Source organism: Pollachius pollachius, assembly GCF_949987615.1.
Source record: "Pollachius pollachius genome assembly, chromosome: 14".
Taxonomy (NCBI): domain Eukaryota; kingdom Metazoa; phylum Chordata; class Actinopteri; order Gadiformes; family Gadidae; genus Pollachius; species Pollachius pollachius.
Genome location: NC_136947.1, coordinates 20,983,095 through 21,003,390, shown reverse-complemented (window position 1 = coordinate 21,003,390; position 20,296 = coordinate 20,983,095). Strand labels below are relative to the sequence as shown.

The 20,296-nt window shown below is 44.7% G+C and overlaps 1 protein-coding gene across 1 annotated transcript in view; it reads left to right on the top strand.

The window, feature by feature from the left end:
• The first annotated feature begins 2,298 nt into the window (after positions 1-2,298).
• Positions 2,299-20,296, top strand: part of LOC307085437 (TSC22 domain family protein 2-like) — a 33,889-nt gene continuing 15,891 nt past the window's right edge. Inside the window, exon 1 of the mRNA XM_079750231.1 lies at positions 2,299-4,730. Within this exon, the coding sequence (XP_079606357.1) occupies positions 3,037-4,730 (1,694 nt within the window). The 5' untranslated portion in view covers positions 2,299-3,036. The remainder of the gene's footprint in view (positions 4,731-20,296) is intronic.

Here is a 20,296-nt window from a genome sequence, read left to right as displayed (position 1 = left end):
AAAACAAATTAGACGGAAATCTAACACTGCCCACTGGTGGGTGGGGCGATGAAGTCATCGTTTGCGTATCTGGGGTTCTAACGAATTCTAACACAAAAACGCAGGGGGCCGTTTTTCTCTATTCCACCCTTGGACCTGGTTTTGAAAGAGTGCATTTGCAGGTACCACAAACGCAGGGTCCATCTGGACGGTCGGCCCAAACGGTCAAGGGTTCCGTGTTTTAACACAAACATGGTATCCGAGTGGACAGGGCCTAATGGTGTGATCCAGATGCCTCGGACACCAGCCTTCTGAGTTGCAAGTGGGGGAATCTCCCAGCTTTGTTGCGGCATTTCACGGAGGCATTCACTGATGTTCTCAACAAAAATGGCTGTACCCGTGAAGAGATTTGTTTTCTTTGTATTTGTACCACGTTGGTCATTTTAATGTCGATTTTAAAATGCTCTTACACACTTGATTACACTGCTTCTTAATCCGGTCACCAAATAATGCATTGCACGGTATTGCTGTACGTGCAATCCAATGTAGAGTTGTGTCGTTTGTTTTCAAGCTGGTTTGCTAAAGAGGTTAATGTAGATAACAATAAACAACGAGTAGCCAATTTCATGACACAATCACAAAGACGAACGGGAACGCTTATAAGTTCTCCGAGACCGGAAATTAAGTCACAGCTGCAAATCGGAAGGCTGGTGTCCGAGGCATCTGGTTCACACCATAAGGGCCCTGTTACAAGGGAATCCCGTGAGTCATTTATTACACCTCCTGATATCCCTCTGCTAGGAGCCTCTTATCTCATGATTACATCAGAGCTGTTCCTAGGGCGACCGGTGACCACTGAAGCTGTTATCTCTCCATATTCATTGACCACATACTATTTCTCAGTTCACTTATACATTAAGGTTAACAAATTATTGTCACAATTAAAGCTACATGTTAAACGCTGTATTAATGTAGTTACCAAATTTGCAGATCCTGAGATGAACCCCAGTTACTGAGCTGACTTTAAATTGGCCCCTTAAGTTGTAAACCTCTCTATAGCTACTTTCACAAATACGTGTAAATCCTGATATTCTCCTGCTATTATCCTGATGGGCCGTATCTGCTAACAACATTCCCTGACATTTGTAACCTGAAAATCGATTGAAAAAATACTACCCCTGATGTAGTATTTTCCCTGTAGGAAATGTAAATTACCTTAAGATACCTTATCCTAACTCTAAAACTATGAATCATACAATGAATTACAATACATAAGTTCACAGATGCACGCCTAACAGTTAGCTGAACATTATAGGGTTCCGTTCTTTCACTCCTTTTTCTCAGTTTAACACAGAAATCAACTACATTTGTCCACAAGAAGCCGGGCAGCGGGCAGTGGGCAGCGGGCAGTGGGCAGCGCGTGTCTGAGCTTTGTTTTTTCAAAGGCAGAGCAGGATACCTAGTGCTTGTTTTACACCAAACGCCATTTCTAGCTACTAGGGGACCATAGGCAGGCTAGGGGAACTCATATTAATGTTAGAAAACCTCATAAACCTTTAAGTTCATGCTATAATTAAGTTTAAGTGCTGCACAAGCAGGTTTTAAAAAAAATCCACTGGACAAAGTGCAGAGTATAGGAATCTGAATAACAACATTGATAGATTATTTTTATTCAATTTATTGTATGCCTTTTGGTGGTACTCAAGTGCTAAATAGGAGATGCCCAACAACGTTAATTCAACATACTGTAATAGCTAAAAATGAGTGAACAAAGCAGTTTGCAATATAATGTTTTGTGTTGTTTCCTACATGGCCAGCCTCTATCAGACGCCTAGCCGTTCCTGTATGAAGGGGTCCTTCTGTTTGTTCTTTATTTGTAACTGTTCATGGTCTCTTGCTTTTCCCATTCGGTTTTGGCTAAACTTGAACATTTAACCCGCTCATGAGGGCTCTGAGCTCATATGAGATTTGAACTGCGATTACGGGCTTGATGTGCAACTTTAATGCAAAGTGTGTGTGTGTGTGTGCGTTTTTATTAATACGCAGTGTTATTCTTCCATTTAGGAAAGCGCAATAATTAAGTCTACTATTTCAATATATGAGCGTGTGTGTGTGTGTGTGTGTGTGTGTGTGTGTGTGTGTGTGTGTGTGTGTGTGTGTGTGTGTGTGTGTGTGTGTGTGTGTGTGTGTGTGTGTGTGTGCGTGTGTGGATGGGCGGTGCACTGCACACAGTGACTGCATCCTATTCTCGATCTCATTCTACGTATTGTTGCTCGCTGTACCCAGCATGCAGCGCGGCGCACACAGAGCCATCTTGTCAGAGCGAGGAAGGGAAGCGCTGCAAGGATTCCAGTTGTCCAAAAGTATAACATTTAAGACATTTTGAACACTCATAAGGGACTTGCCTTCTAGGCTGGCGTGACTACTAAACGAACACAAGGATGCTAACCAAGTTGGTGAAGAAGACTTGTTTGTAGAAGATGTCTTCCATACTTGTTCCGACGTAGGGGGAGTGTTAGAGCCCCTCAGTCCGCTAGTAGCTCGGGGAGCGGAGGGCTGCGGCCCACCTCAGTCCGCTGCGGTCCCTCATTCCGCCTCAGCCTCCAGTAGCTTCGCTGCGGCCCCTCAGTCCGCTGCGGCCCGCCTCAGCCTCCAGTCGGCACGCCTCAGCCTCCAGTCGCTCGGTGACGGAGGGCTGCGCCCCCTCAGCCAGCCTCAGCCTCCAGTAGCTCCCGTTGCAGGGCGGCGCGGTGACAACTCCGGGACCCGGTCTGTGGAGTGAACTAAACTTTTGTCGCAAACCCTTGTAAGGTATTACTGTTAACAGCTAAAGCTCCAGGATGCTGTACACGATCTAGCAGTCTATTTTACGCGCTCATAAAATGCAACAGGAGACTTAGAAAAAGGAGGAGGATGGCGCAGATTCGTATTGATTGCAGTTTACTTGTTAATTCTGTATAAATGCGAACGTGAAACCCGATCTAATCGACTCAGTTCTAGGCTGATTAAGCGCATTTTGACGGATAACCATAAGGGAGTTGTTAACAGTCCGCAAACATGTCGAAAATGCCGGCCAAGAAAAAGAGTTGTTTCCAGATCACCAGCGTGACGCAGGCCCAAGTGGCGGCCAGCAGCGCCACCGACGACACGGAGAGCCTGGACGACCCGGACGAGGCGCGGACCGAGGACGGCTCATCGGAAATATTCGACGTGTCACGAGCGGATTATGAGCCAGTGTGCGACAGAAGTTCATCAGAGGAAGCAATCAATAACGTCGGAGAGACTGAGGCACCTGGCGTCATGGTACCGCAACATATACCTCAAGTTAATCAGTTGTCTGCATTACCAAACAACCCTAACGGAGGCTCTCGAAATGTAGGATATGCAGGCTCTGCTTCGAGTAGTCAGCAAGGGCATGATCCGGGGGCTGCGTTGATGTCTGCCCTTGTCACTCAGCCAGGCCCCGTGCAGCAGCAACACCTTCCCCCTGGGGTGAGTGTTGGTGGTGGGCCTCCCAGCCTGTCAGTCAACGTGTCCCATGCAGCACCGGTGACTTATTCCACTCCTTCCTCTACCACAGCTACAGTGAGCTGCAGTTCACGCTTCAGGGTCATTAAACTGGACCATGGTACTGGAGAGCCCTTCCGAAGAGGCAGATGGACATGTACAGAGTTCTACGAAAAGGATTCAGAGGGCTCCGTGATGGGTCGGTCTGTCGATAACATCCGACACGCAAACGCTGCGCCCGACCCCAGTGTCGACAGGGACAGCGGGCTCGGCCACATGGGTGGCTCTGCCGTTACCCCGGCAACAAACTTTGGTCAGGGGTTGGGCTCCTTGGCGGACATGATGTTATCGCTCCCGGCATCTCGCATGCAGACGTTGGATGCTCTGCAGCAGCAGATGCACCAGGCTGCCTACGCCACCGAGCAGCCCGGGGGGACGGCCTCCCAGAACGCCTTCTCCAGCAGTATCAAGTCCATAGCTGTCTCCTCCCCGCAGCAGCCTGCCGTCGGCCTTCTCCAACCGTCTGTCGGACACAGCAGCCTGTCTCAAGTTGGTATCAACATGCAGAAGACTGCCTTCAGTCAACCGGCCGGGCAGGGATCTGCTGCAACCTCCAGTCAGACAGAATACTACCACCAACAACAGCAACTACATGTGTCTCCCATGCAGGAAGCTCCCCCCACCTCTCTGACACTGGCCCAGTCTGGGAGACAAGGCCCCTCTCCCATCATAACCCAAACGCTGGGACGGACCTCTGCTTCTGGGCAAAGTGGGGAGATGGCTGGTCCAGGGGGAGGAGGCCCTTTACCTGTCCTGACCGCGCCAAGCCGCCTGCCGCCGCCCCCCGGCGGGGCGGGGGGCTCCCTGCTGCTGAAGGGGTCCGCCCTTCAGCAGGCTGGTGGTCAGTACGCCAGCCCCGGTCAGCTTCAGCCACACAACCTCGAGCACGCACCATCTGGTGGCCAAAATGTGCCTGCCGCAAGTTCCAGTGTGCCCACCGCAGTGCCCGCGGGCGCACCCAGTGCCTCAAGTGCAGCCATGCCAAACCTGATGACCTCCAGTCTGCTGATGGCCAAGCAGGCCCAGTTCTCCCGCGGTCAACTGGGAGCCTTCGGGGTCTTCGGGGCCCTGGTCCCTGGGAAGGACCTGATGAAGCCTCTGATCCCAGAGAGCCTGCATCTCTCCAGCCCCACGGTCCGCAGTCTGTTTGGGATTCCCTTACCCGTGGACGGGGAAGAGGACAGGTACGACCACAAAGTGACCCAATCTGCCCAGTGCCTGGGGATTCACAGCAGTAGATATATCCACTGATAACTTTGTTATGAAGAAAGTAAACTACTTCAAGGTTTTGGTCAACATGGTGTAAACATTGTCATCACACACTTCTGACACTGAGATCATAAACTTTGTTGTATGTTTAATCAATGGATAAATACATTAACGAAAGTTCAATACATCCAATTGATACCTTCTTCTCATTAGATATGTCGGGAACTTTGCATGTTGTGGAAGTTGCACAAGCCCATTTACACGCAATTGTTATGTTAAGTTTTATATTTAGGTGCTGAACTTGATGCAGGGGTTTATTTTAATATGGAAACAAATGATATATCCTGCTGGGGCACAAAGTGAATGTTAAGGCAATACATGCGATACGTTACTCTGCCCCTGTTGAGTGGGAAGTGTTCATCAACTGAAACCGTTGATCACGCAAACAAACTTCTATTTTAGTTGGTGTTTGTGTGTGTGAGGGGGTCTGCTATCGTGTAGGCTTATCTACCCCCCCCCCCCCCCATTCTCTCCCTACTTTTGGCTGTTGCAGTTACTTTCTTAAGACGATGGCCTTGGCTCCAAACAGGAAATCTCTGGTGCTCTGCTTGAGGGTAGCTGAGCACCGGGCTGACTCAGCACTAGTCTTAGGCGCATACGTCTTGGCCAACGTGTGCATGACCTTTTTAATTGGTTGGCATATTTCCTGAAACCTAAAGAGACATTCTTATCATTTCTACCTTCCTCTCTGGTGCTTCTTGTCATTTGAGAGGGCGATTATGGAGCTATATTAGCCAGCATTTACCGTTTAATGCGTTTCTCAAGTGATATCAACTAAATGTCTCATGTACGGTAGTGGATCTGCATTGGATTTTCAGATGGCAACGCTTCCTTGCCGTGGTGGCAAGATCTAACTTAGCTTTTCATGTTTTCTAGGTTTTTAAAGACTTCTGTCTATTGCTGATCTTTGAAACAGGCTTGTCTTCCAATCCCTTTGATTTTATGTCGTTCTGTGATGGGCTTGGCTTACGGGGAAAGTGGAAAAGTAAAGTACTTTTCAATTCCTGATCGTTTCCATGTTCATGCTATAATAAACCTGCCATAGCCATTAACCTGGCTTTTCCCCAGAAAATATCCTAACCAGGTGCTTCCATTTTTTTTGTCACTTCGTTTATCTCATGTTGTTAATTTTTCACGGGGAAGCTCTGCAGTCGTAAACAAAAGAATTTCCATTGTGGTTGTATTATCAAAGTCCTATTGTTTCTGAGCATGTGACAAGACTGAAGTCATGGTTTTATCTGTGGTGGTTCTTTAGTGGAAGTGTCTACAAAGGGGCCTATGGCTGCTAACTGTATTCTGAAGCTTAACCACATCGAACTTTGTCCAAAGATAAAGGACCATTGTTTCAGTGATGCAGGATGACCATCGGATGTCAGCCTTACACCAGAAGTAATAAAAAAAAAAAATCATATCAAAGGGAATATATCATACGTTGTCAAAAGCCACATACATTTCATATGGCACATGGAAAACCAGCTTCCTTTTCCCAAACAGCTGCGTTGGATATTATATCCCATGGGTCAATCCCTATTGAATGGCCCTGGATATTCGTTGACTATTTGTCAGGTAAATCAAGGCATGCTTACTGCTCAGAAAAAGGGGTGCAAAGGTGTACTCGTTTTCTTATCATTATCTAATCCCCCCTTATTTATACCTTTTTATATGATGTTATGAACTTTTGGATGTTTCAGGAAGGATAGATAGTTAAATGTTTCCAAATAACAGCTTTGCAATGCATATTGTTGTTGAGGTATTTTGTTGGCCAGTGGTTAGTGGCTGACCCATTGGTGGACCGTCCAGTGGCAGACAAGTCATATAATGACCCCAGGAACAGTATTTTTCCTCCTCAATATCCGGTTATGTGGTTTGACAGTCTTTTAGGCCAAAAATATAATATCAGAACAGATATTGGCTATTGTATCCCTTAAGCTGTATAGTACAAACAGAGCGGACAGTGGCTGTACACAGACATATGTGTAAATTGCTAGAAACTACTACTAAATGGAGGCTTTTAATACCATCCTTCTTTTGAATTTTGAAAACCTAGCTTTTACCGTAGCTCTTTAAAAATCATGACGACAAGGATGGAGTAGAAGCTGTTTTATGCAGCCTTTGGGTTTTCTTTTTTTTTTTTTTTTTTCATACTTGAGCTGAAAACTACCTACTTGCCTGGCATACTTACTGTAAGGGTGTACAATTTTAGCTCCACGTTGCATTCCGTGTGGATGAGGATGGTTCTGAAAACATTGTGGATGCAAAACATTTTTGAAAATGCAACAGAATATTTTTTTTATATCAAATGATGGCTATTAAATGATTTATATATTTATATATATTATAACAATTTTTGTAGTCAGGATTGTGTTATTTGTCACTTGTGTACTGCTAGTGCTGATTAGAGAGGGCTCTGTTACGACAGCAGGGTCCTATCAGAGAGTCAGCAGTGGTATTACCACCGTTGCTCCATGCTGCAGATAAGAGACCTGTCACTGGGGCGTGTCGCTACATCATGCTCTCTCTCGCTCTCTCTCTCTCTCTCTCTCTCTCACACACGTAAGTGGGGATTGAGCGTATTTCTCAGTGACACTCTACTTCACTCCTACTTCATTGGCCGCCGCGTGGAGTTCAATCTCTGCTGGTAAAAAGAAAGTTATCTTTTCGAGTCATGCCAGAGAGCGATACCTTCAGAGTCTTGATCACGCAATAACTCACTTGTATTTGGTTTTCCCCCAGCTTTTGCCAAAACCAACTTCTCTCGAAAACAGGTCATTGTATTCAACCAACTGTATGCATATTGCCTACATGCATATTGTGGCAGGTGGTAGGTCTATCTGGTGTGGTAGGCGGTAGGCCTTCCTGGTGTTGCAGGTGATAGGCCTACCTGATGTTCCTCCTGGGTGAGGGCCTCAGTGGGTCTTCAGGTTTGTTTTCTTAGCTGGGGCCTGAGTGACGGGCCAAGCAAGGCGTTACAGATGTGTTCAGACTCAGAGGAAGTGTTGATAGGCGCTCTTGTTAATAAGGTGTTGACTTTGTGATGCATACAATGTACAACTAATACTCTCTCGATACCATACTGTTGGGATGACACCATATCTATATCTGTATCCCACTGAGGCAACATTTGTAAGAATGTATCTTCCTCCAATGAAGGCCTTGCAGAGTAGTTGAATTGTTGACGTTCCATTTGCCTGTCCCAAGTGTTCAAGCTCGCTTCATGCAACGTGTGTTTGATCAATAACCTCCCTGACTAGTCTTCATCCCCTATCCCTCACCGGCCGGTTCAGAGAGGAGGGGCATTTGCTCCGAGAGCTGCTGCTTCGCTGTGTGTCCATGCAGGGATTATCTCCTCCGTCATCACCGCACCCTCTGATCTGGCTCCATGTTCTGCAACCTGTTAGTTAGGGTTGTTTAAACTCTCCTCCCTGCTGTTGCACTATCTTTGTGCTTTCGAAGTTTAGTAAGCTGTGTTTTAATTTTATTTTAAATGCCAATAATAAAGGGGTGTAGAAATTAGGGATGTGAATAGCTCAAATTTTTCATGGTCGAATAATCAGTGGGTGGTATGAACCAGAGATGTGGCCTCGAGTCACATGACTTGGCCTCGAGTCAGACTCGAGTCATGATTTTGATGACTTCAGACTCGACTTGACAAAATTACGCATGACTTGCGACTCGACTTAGACTTGACTGCTATTGACTTGAGACTTGACTCGGACTTTGCCTCTTTGACTTGTAATGACTCGACATGTCTTGAGTCAAAAACATTTATTGTTTTAGATATCTAACCTGTTTCCCGCCTAGAGGGCTAGACACCCAAGACGCATTCACTTCCGTCAAGATGGAAAAAAAACAGCGAGCGAAGACAAATCTACACTTCAATAATATCAAAACGGCGGTTTTCCCACGCTATTGGGCTACTTTTAAAAACATACAATTTCACCGCATGTGCATATCCTAACACTTTTGAAGACAGAAACAATGAACATATTATAACTGTTGATAAGAAATGACTGTACATTAGAGTGATATGTTGAAATTATGATCAATAGCCTAATAATGACATTAAGTAAAAATACATGATGACTTGTTCAAGACTTGAAAAAGTTTGTGACTTGGACTTGGACTCGACTTGGCTTTGGTGTGACTTTGACTTGGACTCGACTTGGACTTGACTGCTTAGACTTGGGACTTGCTTGGGACTTGCCAAACAGTGACTTTGTCCCATCTCTGGTATGAACGAATAATCGATTATTCGATGTGTGCCGACATTCACAAAGGCAGCCATGGATCGTCGGAAAGAAATTACTTAATATATTAAATGAAAAAAAACAACCACAACTACGGCATTTAGCAGACGCTTTTATCCAAAGCGACTTACATCGGTTAATACACACCGACGGCAGAGTCAACCATGCAAAGCGACAGCCAGCTCGTCAGGAGCAGTTAGGGTTAGGTGTCTTGCTCAGGGACACAAACATCAGCTAGGAGGAGCTGGGGATTGAACTAGCAACCTTTCTGCTCTAACTCCTGAGCTAAGCCGACCACAATGGCGGTTATATGCAATAGACACTATAGTATCTGTGGTATAAAGGCTTGGACGAATTTCAAATTATAAATATGTACACTTTATGTCGAAACTATAGACCGTCACAAATCCAATTGAAAAGAATGGTGCAGTGATTCGGTCTTCAAAACGAGAGCTGGTAAATTGTGAAAAATGAATTAAACTGCAATCAGACAACGCGGTTATATGCTATAGACCCTAGAGTATCTGTTGTATAAAGGCTGGAACGAATTTCGAATTATAAATATGTACAATGCATAAGGTTAGCTGTCTGGCTCATAGCTGAGCGGACTAGAACACCTCCCGTTGCCACGTCGTAGCTAAGGTCATCCCAGCCTTTATACCACAGATACTCTAGGGTCTATAGCATATAACCGTGTTGTCCGATTACAGTTTAATTCATTTTTCACAATTTACCAGGTCTCGTTTTGAAGAATAATCACTGCGGCATTCGTTTCAATGGGAATCGCGATGGTCTATACTTTCAACATAAAGTGTACATATTTATAATTTGAAATTCGTCCCAGCCTTTATACAACAGATTCTCTAGGGTCTATAGCATATAACCGCGTTGTCTGATTACAGTTTAATTCATTTTCCCACAATTTAACAGCTCTCGTTTTGAAGAATAATCACCGCGCCATTCATTTCAATAAGAATCGGGACGGTCTATACTTTCAACATAAAGTGTACATATTTATAATTTGTCCCAGCCTTTATACCATGTGGCATATAGCCGCGTTTTCTGATTACAGTTTAATGTAACAGTAAGCTGACAACATCGCTAATTAACCGCAACTGCAAATTAACCACACAGAGATAACCATGGCAACCGGTCAATCAAACATTCTGCGAGCGCATCCGTCGTGTTGATGAACAAATAATCCCCCTACTGTATTAGTCAAACCCTCAGGCGTTACCAGGGAAACAAAGTTATGGCTTGTGAAAAACTTTATATGTGAATGGGAAAAAATGTTAACGGTCCAAATGTTAAAAATCGATTTTGACCCTCGGGAACCAATAATCGAATAATTAAATATTCTGACCCATCCCTAGTAGAAATGCATATATTCCAACTTGGTTTCCACGTGGCTGCTGCCACCCTTTCCCGGTCTTACCAGGAGAGAGCTAGTATAGCTATTAGCCTTTCGGAGGAGCCTCTGTGCTGCCATGTGTTGGATGCACTCGGTTCCATCGGCCGGCACCATTAGTTTACTAGTTTACCCATCCACCCTCTTTTCTTTAAATCCTTCTGATGCTGTTCCCCCCCACACTCTGTCTCAGTCCAACCTCCAAGAAAAATGAGGTACCCATTACTGATAGAAGGCATACTCAGTTAGCAGGCTCATTAACCCATTTAGGCCTAAAACGCCTGCTAAAAAAGGCCTTTTTATGCCAAAGTACTTTTCTGTAAACCCCCTCTCAAAACCTGAGGGTTTTCAGGACAATATTCAAAATTTGTCAACGCCTACTAAAACCTTAATTTCTCAGGCTCTATAGCAGATAAAAACATGAGATAAAAGGCATTTGAGAGATTACTTCTTTGGCTGTCAACCTGACTGACTTGCTTGGCCATAATCTTCAACTGCATATTTTTAAAAAATCAATAAACATCAAAAACATCAAGAACATATTGAAAATCAATACATATCTGCTTTTATTTCATACGTTTGAGGTACCAAAGTGACAAGTGATCATCACTGAAACACAGATATAGAACAAAACCAAAACAAAACAGAGGGTTACTTCTTCTTTACTTAATAACTTCAATTTTAATTTAATAACCATATAATCATAACTTGGTGGTGAGTGTACAGATTAACAGAACAGTACAGTCTCAAGTCTCAACACAACTCGTCATTTACTGTCGAGTGCTGCGGTGATGCTTTCCAAAGCACTGAACATTCCCTGCAGATCTTTCTCTTCTCAAAGATCTTTTCCCAGTCGTGCTCGGCTGAGGCTGTCACAGGTGCTGCAGTGCACTGAGTAGCACTCTTTGCTGTCACAGGGGTGACAAGTTCATGTGCAAGGTCCTCCTGCCACTCTTTGTAGCCACCCTTGTAGGCTCCAGCACTCTTTGCAGCAATGTAAGAATTGTAGCAGCTGACTGACAGGAAAAAGAAAAAAAGCCTCCGCCACCATTTCTTGGACCGGTGCTGGAACTGATAATAGCTTACCATCTGATCCAGTAGATCGACCCCCTTCATGTGCTTCTGATAATCACAGATGCACGCTGGCACTCTGACCTCTCTCTGGATGTCTTCTCCCTGTGTTCTCCTGACAGACCCTTCTGCCATGGGCTCATGGTAGTTTGACAGTACCAAAACAACCTTTGTATCCTGCCAAGCACAGAAGGTCAGGTCATCCTTCTGAGACCCTTGGTACCGATGCTCATCCATGGCAGACGGTTTTGGGGGGATTCCCTTTCTGTTTGATCGAACAGTGCCACACACATTCAGACCATGAGCCTTCAAATCTTCAAAAAGCGGCACCCCAGAATAAAAGTTATCCATAAAAAAGGAGAGATGGGACCCGAAGTATGGTCCAGCCAGATCCATCACTATGCGGTGTGCAAGGCACTTTTCACTACTCCCTCCCTCATGTCCGGTGTAGACTTGGAAGTTTGATACATACCCGGTGGAGCTCTCAGCCATAACCCACACCTTGATGCCCCACTTGGTAGGTTTCAGAGGAAGATATTGTCGGAAAGCAAGTCTCCCTTTGAATTTCACCATACTTTCGTCGACACTCACAAACCCATCCACTTCATACAATTCCTGGAATCGATCTTTCAGGTAGTCGAGGTACCATCTGACTTTCCAAAGCTTGTCGGAGCGGTTCACATCATTGCTTTTGTTGTCTTGCAGGTGGAGATACTGAAAATACACATAGCAAGTTGGACAGTGAATTACACAAAATATTATTATCATGAGCTTTCATTGTCATGTGTTTGTTTAATTACTTTATCCGTTCATCAAACATCATAATTATTACTGTCATCCATCATGAGGTATAATTTTCATTTGTATTTATGCATGTTTTATGTATTATCTATCATCAGACATTATTACTGTCATCCATCATAAGCTAGCATTGTCTTTTGCATCATGTTACATTTTTATTGTTATCCATAATCATCAATTATCAATCATCATCTTTAGACATTTATTTATTGGCATTAGTATAAGCAACAAATCATTATTGCCATTGCCATCATTGTTGCAATCATATCATGTAACATTCCCATCATCATTACAAAAAGCTAGTAGGCTAGCCATCTCCACAATCAGTATAATAAATTATTCTTGTCATTGATATTGATAGTATTATTAGCCTACCTCCAGATGATGTCAAATCTGTCTCTTGAAATGGCTTGGGGGATGGTCGTTCGAAAAAGCCACTTCTTCTGACGCCAGAAATCTCTGCGTGATGGCAGTGTTAGGATTCCCATGGCAAAAAGGGTTAGTCCTACGAAGGTCTTCATTTCTTTAACTGTGACGGGTACCCACTTGCTGTTTGATGGAGTTGCGCTCCGTGTTTGATCCGCATACAGATTTGTTTCTGTTACAAGTCGCATCCACAACTCTTCCGTGAAAGTATGGGAGAATACCTGCATTGGTGTAACAACATCACGAAGTTCTATCTTGGCGCCTGGTTCGCGATTATACGGGATCTTCTCACGTGAGTGAAAGTTGGCTGTTTTCCATTCTTCTTGGAAGCCACCGAAATCCCGCCTTTCCTCCTCTCCCTCTCGAAACATTGCTTGGATCCACTGCTCTCTTACTACGTGATCGGCTGGTACATCTACATCATCTGGGATATCATTTAAATCTGGTCCTGTGTCATCCTGCATAATTTCATTAAAATCCGAATTAATTACTTCGTCAATATCACTTCCTTCACTTGAGTCAGCCATGACGGATCGCTCGCACGGTGCTTACAATTTCGAACCAAAAGTGTCTCCACGTGTCGTGTATGCTTATTTCGACCAATTACAGAGCATTTTATTAGTCAATCACAAATCTCTGTCACTCACCCCAAGAGTATTTCAGCCAATCACAGTGCATATAATTGGCCACATGCCTCGGAAAAGAAGACACCGCTCCAAATGACACAGACGCGTTTGCCGGCATTAATGGTAAATACGCACAGATGCGTGATCCAGTCTGAATGGGTTAAGGCGCACCCGACCCTGACATCAAATTGGCATCTTGCCAACCATCACAGGTCTCACGGCCCCCCAGGTGCCCAGGCCCCCTTCCAGTGAGAAGGCATGAAAGGGTGTTTCTGTCATGGTCTAGAGCCAGTCCGTTGGGTTAAGTCCTGGTCCAGAACCAGTCTGCTGGGTTGGGTCCAGTCATGGTCCAGAACTAGTCCGTTGACCATTGCTCTTGGTAGGTTGATCAAGTTCCGGTCGGTTGATCCATCGGTTTGTCGACTTGCAGCCATCCTATTATGCACGGAACAAAACCTTGAATCAAATCTCCCAGTGTGTGTGGTCTATCTCCTACGCAGCGTGGCGTTCCGGGGCTCGTCTGACCCGCCTTACAGGAAAGAAGGTCTGGGGAGCCGAGTCAGATCTCAGATATAGCCCGACCGATTTATCGGCGAGCCTATATTATCGGCCGATATTAGGCATTTTCCAAACTATCGTAGGGCTGGACGATATGACCAAAATATCATATCCCGATATAGGTCATTCATATCCCGATAACGATATATATCACGATATAGCACATTTTCTGTAAATTCAATGAAAAATAAATAGTTTATATAAAATGATCACATGGAACAGCCTATTTCGTATTACATTTTGAATTATATACTCTACAAATAAAGATAACTTACTCATGATTATTTTTCTCCTTTTTATTTAGAAACTTTGTGCAAATTATGCATGCAACAAAATATAAAATATGAATGTATAAAAAGGTAAATAGAAAACACTTTTTTGGTTGGTTTCAAAAATATTAAAACCAACCAAAAAGATCCTCACGCAGTCGCGGGGACTGCGTGAGGATCACCTCGACTGTCACCACGGATAACGCCACAAACAACATCCTTGCACTTCGGCTGAATGACTGTACAGCTTACAATGTTTTGGTCACCGTCTTCATCTAGCCATTGGTGAGTGTCTAAAACAATGTAAAAATATATTTCAGCAAGAATAAGAATTTTTATAGTAACAGCCATACATGGTAAACTGTCTGCAGTTGAGTTTCTGAGCATTTAAAAGCCAGTTTAAAAGCTTAAAATTCAGAATACTCCCCCTGACTTTGTAAACAATCAAGTCATGATTTTTCCCACCCCCTAGTGCACACCTCTATAAAATACAGTAACAATAAAATATAATTTTTAAATTAAAATAGTGGTTGGTTTGTGGCGTTATCCGTGGTGACACAGACTAGGTGATCCTCACGCAGTCCCCACGACTCAAGAGCTTCCCTGAGACCTCTGGCTATAATTTCACCCGTGTTGTCATCTGGGAAATAGCTTGTCTGTAAACACCGACTGCAGAGTGTCCAGTCTCGAACAAAGTGTATCGTCAGGCTCATATAGGGATGTGTCGTTCGGCTCGATCACATATCTGTTGTTATAGCGTAGTACAATACCTTGTGGATTTCCTCCTCTACTTTGGCCCGACACTCTTGATATAAATGAGGCAACTGGACTCGAGTGAAGTATTTTTGGCTTGGCATTGTGTACCTTGGGTCGAGTGTTCGCACCAACTCACGAAACCCCTGTTTCTCGACCATGTAAATTGTGGCCATGTCTTTGCAGATGTAAATTGCAATGGCAGCCGTTATCTCCTTCCATCGTCGGGAATCTTTGTCATATGGTGTGCCGCGGGCAAAAGCTTCTTGTACGGTCTGGCGTTTGTTTTGAGCACTCGACAACGATTTTTTTGGATTGCATCTGTAGACTCTCCATACTGTTTGTCGTGATTCTTTCGTAGGTGGTAAAATAGGTTGGTGGTGTTTGAGTCTGGTCAGGGGACCGGTTTGCGGCATACTTTACAAAGTACGTTTTTCTGGTCCGTGTCCTACTTTTCAAACCCAAACCACGTCCATGCGATAGAAGTAGCCCCTCTTTTAGGTACAAGCTCACTTTGTCTTGGCTGGCCTGGTCGTCGGAGTCACTCTCCTCCATGTTTGTTTGTGTTGCCTTCATGTGCCTTGTGGAAGAATGTAAAGCGTCGTCCAAATGACGAAAAATATTACCGTAAAGAGTGTGATTTGCGGCAAGACGATATAAACGATAGAGCATCATATGAAACGATAGACGTTTTTATATCGTCACACGATATATATCGTCATATCGCCCAGCCCTAAACTATCGGTATTGGCATTTCTAATGGCAGATTAATTAATATTTAATTATTATTTTTTGGGGGTTATTGTGAAGAATAGAATAGAAGGATAAAGTACCCAGCCTGTCAAGAATCGGTGGCCGCTACATTGCCGGTCAAAGTGAAGGGTGTTGCCCCCGAGAGAGCTTCGGCCCTGGAGGGAACGTCTCCCCTGTGCTCCTCGACTACGGTCTGGGAGCCGACAGCAGGAAAGTTGTAACACTAACCATCTCATAGTTGGAGGCGGAGCGCAAGAGGGTAAGCGTGCTCCAATAGTGCAAGTTAAAAATAAAGCACATACATTTGATGGATTTTAGCTTGTGTGTGATTTATGGCGGGCACGGGTTGGGTAACGGGCCAAATATTAACAGCTCCGCGTGGATTTCATTTTGATATTATCACGGGTGATGGGGCGGATCTGGTGCTGATCTTTGCGGGCGGGGGCGGGTCTCAAACAATGGACCAGTGCAGGACTCTGGCTTCGGCTATTTGAAATAAGGCTATTTGAAATATCGGAAAGCAGAGTTGGTGTGGCAGCATTTGGGCGCGTTGGTTGGGTCTGCACGAGAAAGTATCTCTAAAGGAATTGTAGCCCAAACAGTCGCATGGTAGATCCATAGATGTGTTAAGTCAGATGGTTTCCCACGTCAGTTGAGCTACGATGCTGTCCATGATGGTGACATGGCAAATGCGGCCCAACCAACCCATTTTTTGAGACCTGCACCCACAAAGTCCAGCACCAGATCCGCGCCGTCACCCGTGATAATGTCAAAATGAAATCCGCACCCGCCCGGACCCGTTAATATTTGGCCCGTTACCCAGCCCGTGCCCGCGATAAATCACACACAAGCTAAAATCATTCAAATGAATGTGCTCTATTTTTATCTTGCACTATTGGAGCACGTATACCCTCTTGCGCTCCGCCTCCACAGGGGAGACGTTCCCTCCAGGGCCGATGCTGTCTCGGGTGCAACACCCTTCACTTTGACCGACAGTGGGTCTGCTTATAGGTCGGAATATGGTCGGAATGTAGCGGCCACCGATTCTTGACAGGCTGGGTACTTTATTCTTACACACAACCGGACTCGTTCATTACTTCACTAAACAGACATGCACACTACCGCACGCTCTCGCTGACGTCACACACACAGTCTACAAAGATTTCCTTTGGTTGACTACAGACCTAGCAATTGGAGAGGATGGAAAAATAAACGGGTCTTGCCAGCCTGTGGATATGGAGGTGTTTACATGCAATCCATTTTCTCCATCCCTTCCTCCTCTTCCTTCTACCACCCAGTTTGAGAGGAAGACTGCATCTTTTAGCTGTTGCTGGCTGCTGCTGCACAACATTGACGAGTCATTCACAAAGACAGGGTTTGAATGAATATCATCAGGGTTACTGCTCGGGTGGAACCAATCGCAGATTGATGTAGGCCCATGTGTACATGGGCCTAAGGATTTGAACCCCCCCCCCTTTATCTAGAACCAAGATTTCTAGGAAGAGGCCGTGTGTTAATATTCTCACAGATGTTGTAAATCCACCCCTTTACTCCTGCTAGGTGTGTGTGTGTGTGTGTCTGTGTGTGTGTGTGTGTGTGTGTGTGTGTGTGTGTGTGTGTGTGTGTGTGTGTGTGTGTGTGTGTATCTGCAATAGGCCACACTAGGCCTCTGGGGGCTCTCACCAATGGAGTCACCTGTCAACACCAACCCAAAGCTACGTCATCCCTGTCGCTCAAATAATGCCAAAATAATCAGTCCTTTAGATCAGTCCTCGATGTGTAAGACCCAGCCTCACCCAGTTAGTAGGCGGGACACTTTCAGAACTCCAGGTTATGTCCACTGTGGCTGTGTTTTAAGCTACAAGCTAGTTGATATACACATTGCGACTTTAATTACATTTTTGTTTATGTAACATTGTATTACAATTGTTATTTGTACTTTCTCAAATATTTTGTCTGTTGTGAATCATTCAAAGTTGAGTCTTCCAGCACTTATGAAGAGTGTCAGTCAACTTTCTCTCATCTCAGAGCTAGTGTTGTGTGGAAGTAAATGTGTCATCGTTTTTTGAAAATGTAAGCAATTGAATTTTAAGCACTTCAAGCATTTATACATTGAAATAAAGTATCTGAATTTTTTGCATCTGAATTTAACTCTTTCAATTTGAAACAAATATTTTTCACCGTGTTCACAAATTCAAAATCTAATATTCTACGTAGGAAAATTCTATATGCAAAACTCAGTAAATATTTGCAACGTCCCCAAATTAAACATGCCAATTCAGCTGCAAAATTCAATGTATGAAGTTCTCTGTTAACAACCGGGGACCCAAGGAAGAGCCATCAATCCTTGATGCTAGATTGCGGTCAAGCAAGGAGAGCGAGCAGAAATAAGTTAGTTGGATACCCGTCCGACTCTGATGCATGAAGGCATGTGTACAAAGCAGGTTTTGGCCATGTCCAACGGCAACGGCTGTTACACCGAATTCCGATGTTGCACATTTTCTGCAACATGCACGAGTTAGACAGCGTAGACAGGCATGAAGTCGTTCACGTACGTTTTAAGCATGAGCTTAAAACGTAACGTTTGTTTCAGCATCGATCACTCGGAATGGGGGCAGTCGTTTTGTGACACCGGACAATAGCACGTTGAGTGGCTGAAGCAAAACGGTTGATATGCCTCTGTGGTGGCATAACGAGAGCGCAATGAGCGCGCAGAGCCAACAGTATTGTACACTGAGTGTGCGTAATACTGTCGACTCTCGTTGCACAGGGGACAGCAGGCTTCAGCATCACACCAAACGTAGGCAAAGGGACCTCGGATTGCCCCAAATTTGTGCCCTATTAAATTGGTCTCTTAACACACTACAATTACCCTTAAGCTGCATGCAAATCCACCCATGTCTCTGCAATCACACACACACTTCACATACAGGCATTAGTTCATTGTTTATTTCATGAACTGCACAACAAAAAAAAATGGTGTGCATTATAACAAAAACATAAATAAAACCGAAGATCCCCCCCCCTCTCACCTTATTAATAAATGTGCTTAATAAATGCATTTGATTTGATTAGCAGTTTACAGACCCGTACAATGGATAGGGCGTGCATTACGCCTTACCCTTTGGTCTTGTACCCCCTTCTGGGTACCTGCACCGTGCTTCACTGCCAGGAGTCTCCTTAAGGCCAAGCGGACGAGGGGCTGAAGCTATAGTCTAGTCGTGTGTTTAGTGGCTGTGGACGAGGTGTGAAGGGAGTGGGGGGACTTTCCTACCGATTCTACCGATCCTACCTTAACTCTTCTCTGGCTGGTTTCTTCAAATTGCCTTCTCTATTTTAAAGACACACAATCCTCTGCTCAGGATGTCTCTTTGACCCAGCTAACACACGCACACAGAGTTGACATCCCTGGCAAAGAATGTAATTCCTAATTGAATCGGTAATAATTTAATATAATCTGTAAGCGACTATAAACCCTTTGTGGTGAAATATGGTCACTCTCCAGGTGTGATAAACTGTTCATGTGGGAAAAAAGGGCACTTATTATTTGAGACAGTTGCCTGATTGTTAATTGATCAGTTCGGTCTAATGACCAGTGTTGTGGTAACAAAAGCTCAGCTCTTGCTAAATCTATAGTCCTGTGAGAAGTTTGATGAAGAAGGAAATAATAATAATAAAAAATTATAATTTTTCCAGAAGTGCTCTCGACATGCAACACACCCCCACCACCGCATCAACTCCAATCACTTGCTTTCACCTCTCATTCATTCATTCTCTCCCCCCCTCCTCTCTTTCCCTCCTTCTTTCCTCTCCTTAATCTGGTGGCACAGGAACCCATCCATGGCCTTCTACCAGGCCTTCCAGCCTGGGAGCAGGTTAAGGGACTCAAAGACCCCCAGTGATAGGTATGGTACCGGACTGGTTTGCACTGGACCTACCTGCTGCGTGTGTGCGCTCGTGCGACTGCGTGCGTGCGTGCGTGCAGTGTTTGGAAGTGGAGAGCTTCGCTTTTTTGGCCATGTGCAGTGATGGACTCTAGGGAACCCAAAGCCTGGCCGCCAGGGAGCTTTGGGTAAAATACTCTGTTCTCTGAGTAAATAATCTCTCTCTCTCTCTGTCTCTCGCTCTGGCTCTCTCTCGCGCTCATTTTTTTCTCTCTGATAAACTGTCTCTAGGAATTTTTACACTGCCAAGCTGGTTTGGTCGCAGCTTGGCAGACCCTGCAATTTCACTGTCTTGCCTTTCCCCTTCGTCAAGGAGCCGGCTTTCATGGTTCACTGGAGAGAGCAGATCTCTTTAGAATAATTTGCGTACTCTAAATGTTTTTATTTTTTCATGATTCAATTTCTGCATGCAAGAATGAGTATGCATCTGAGTGTAGGCTACAAACGGTACAAACTGCAGACAAAAGCCTCCTAAGGAAAGTTCCTCTGGTACTTTCTCGTAGATCGCACCATCTTTCCCCATCTGCGTTAAATGCAATTGCATCACCTTCTCTCCCATGATAGTCAGCATCTCACGGTTTTCAATGTCTCTCCAGTTAGAACTTCTCATGTTGATATCACTGCG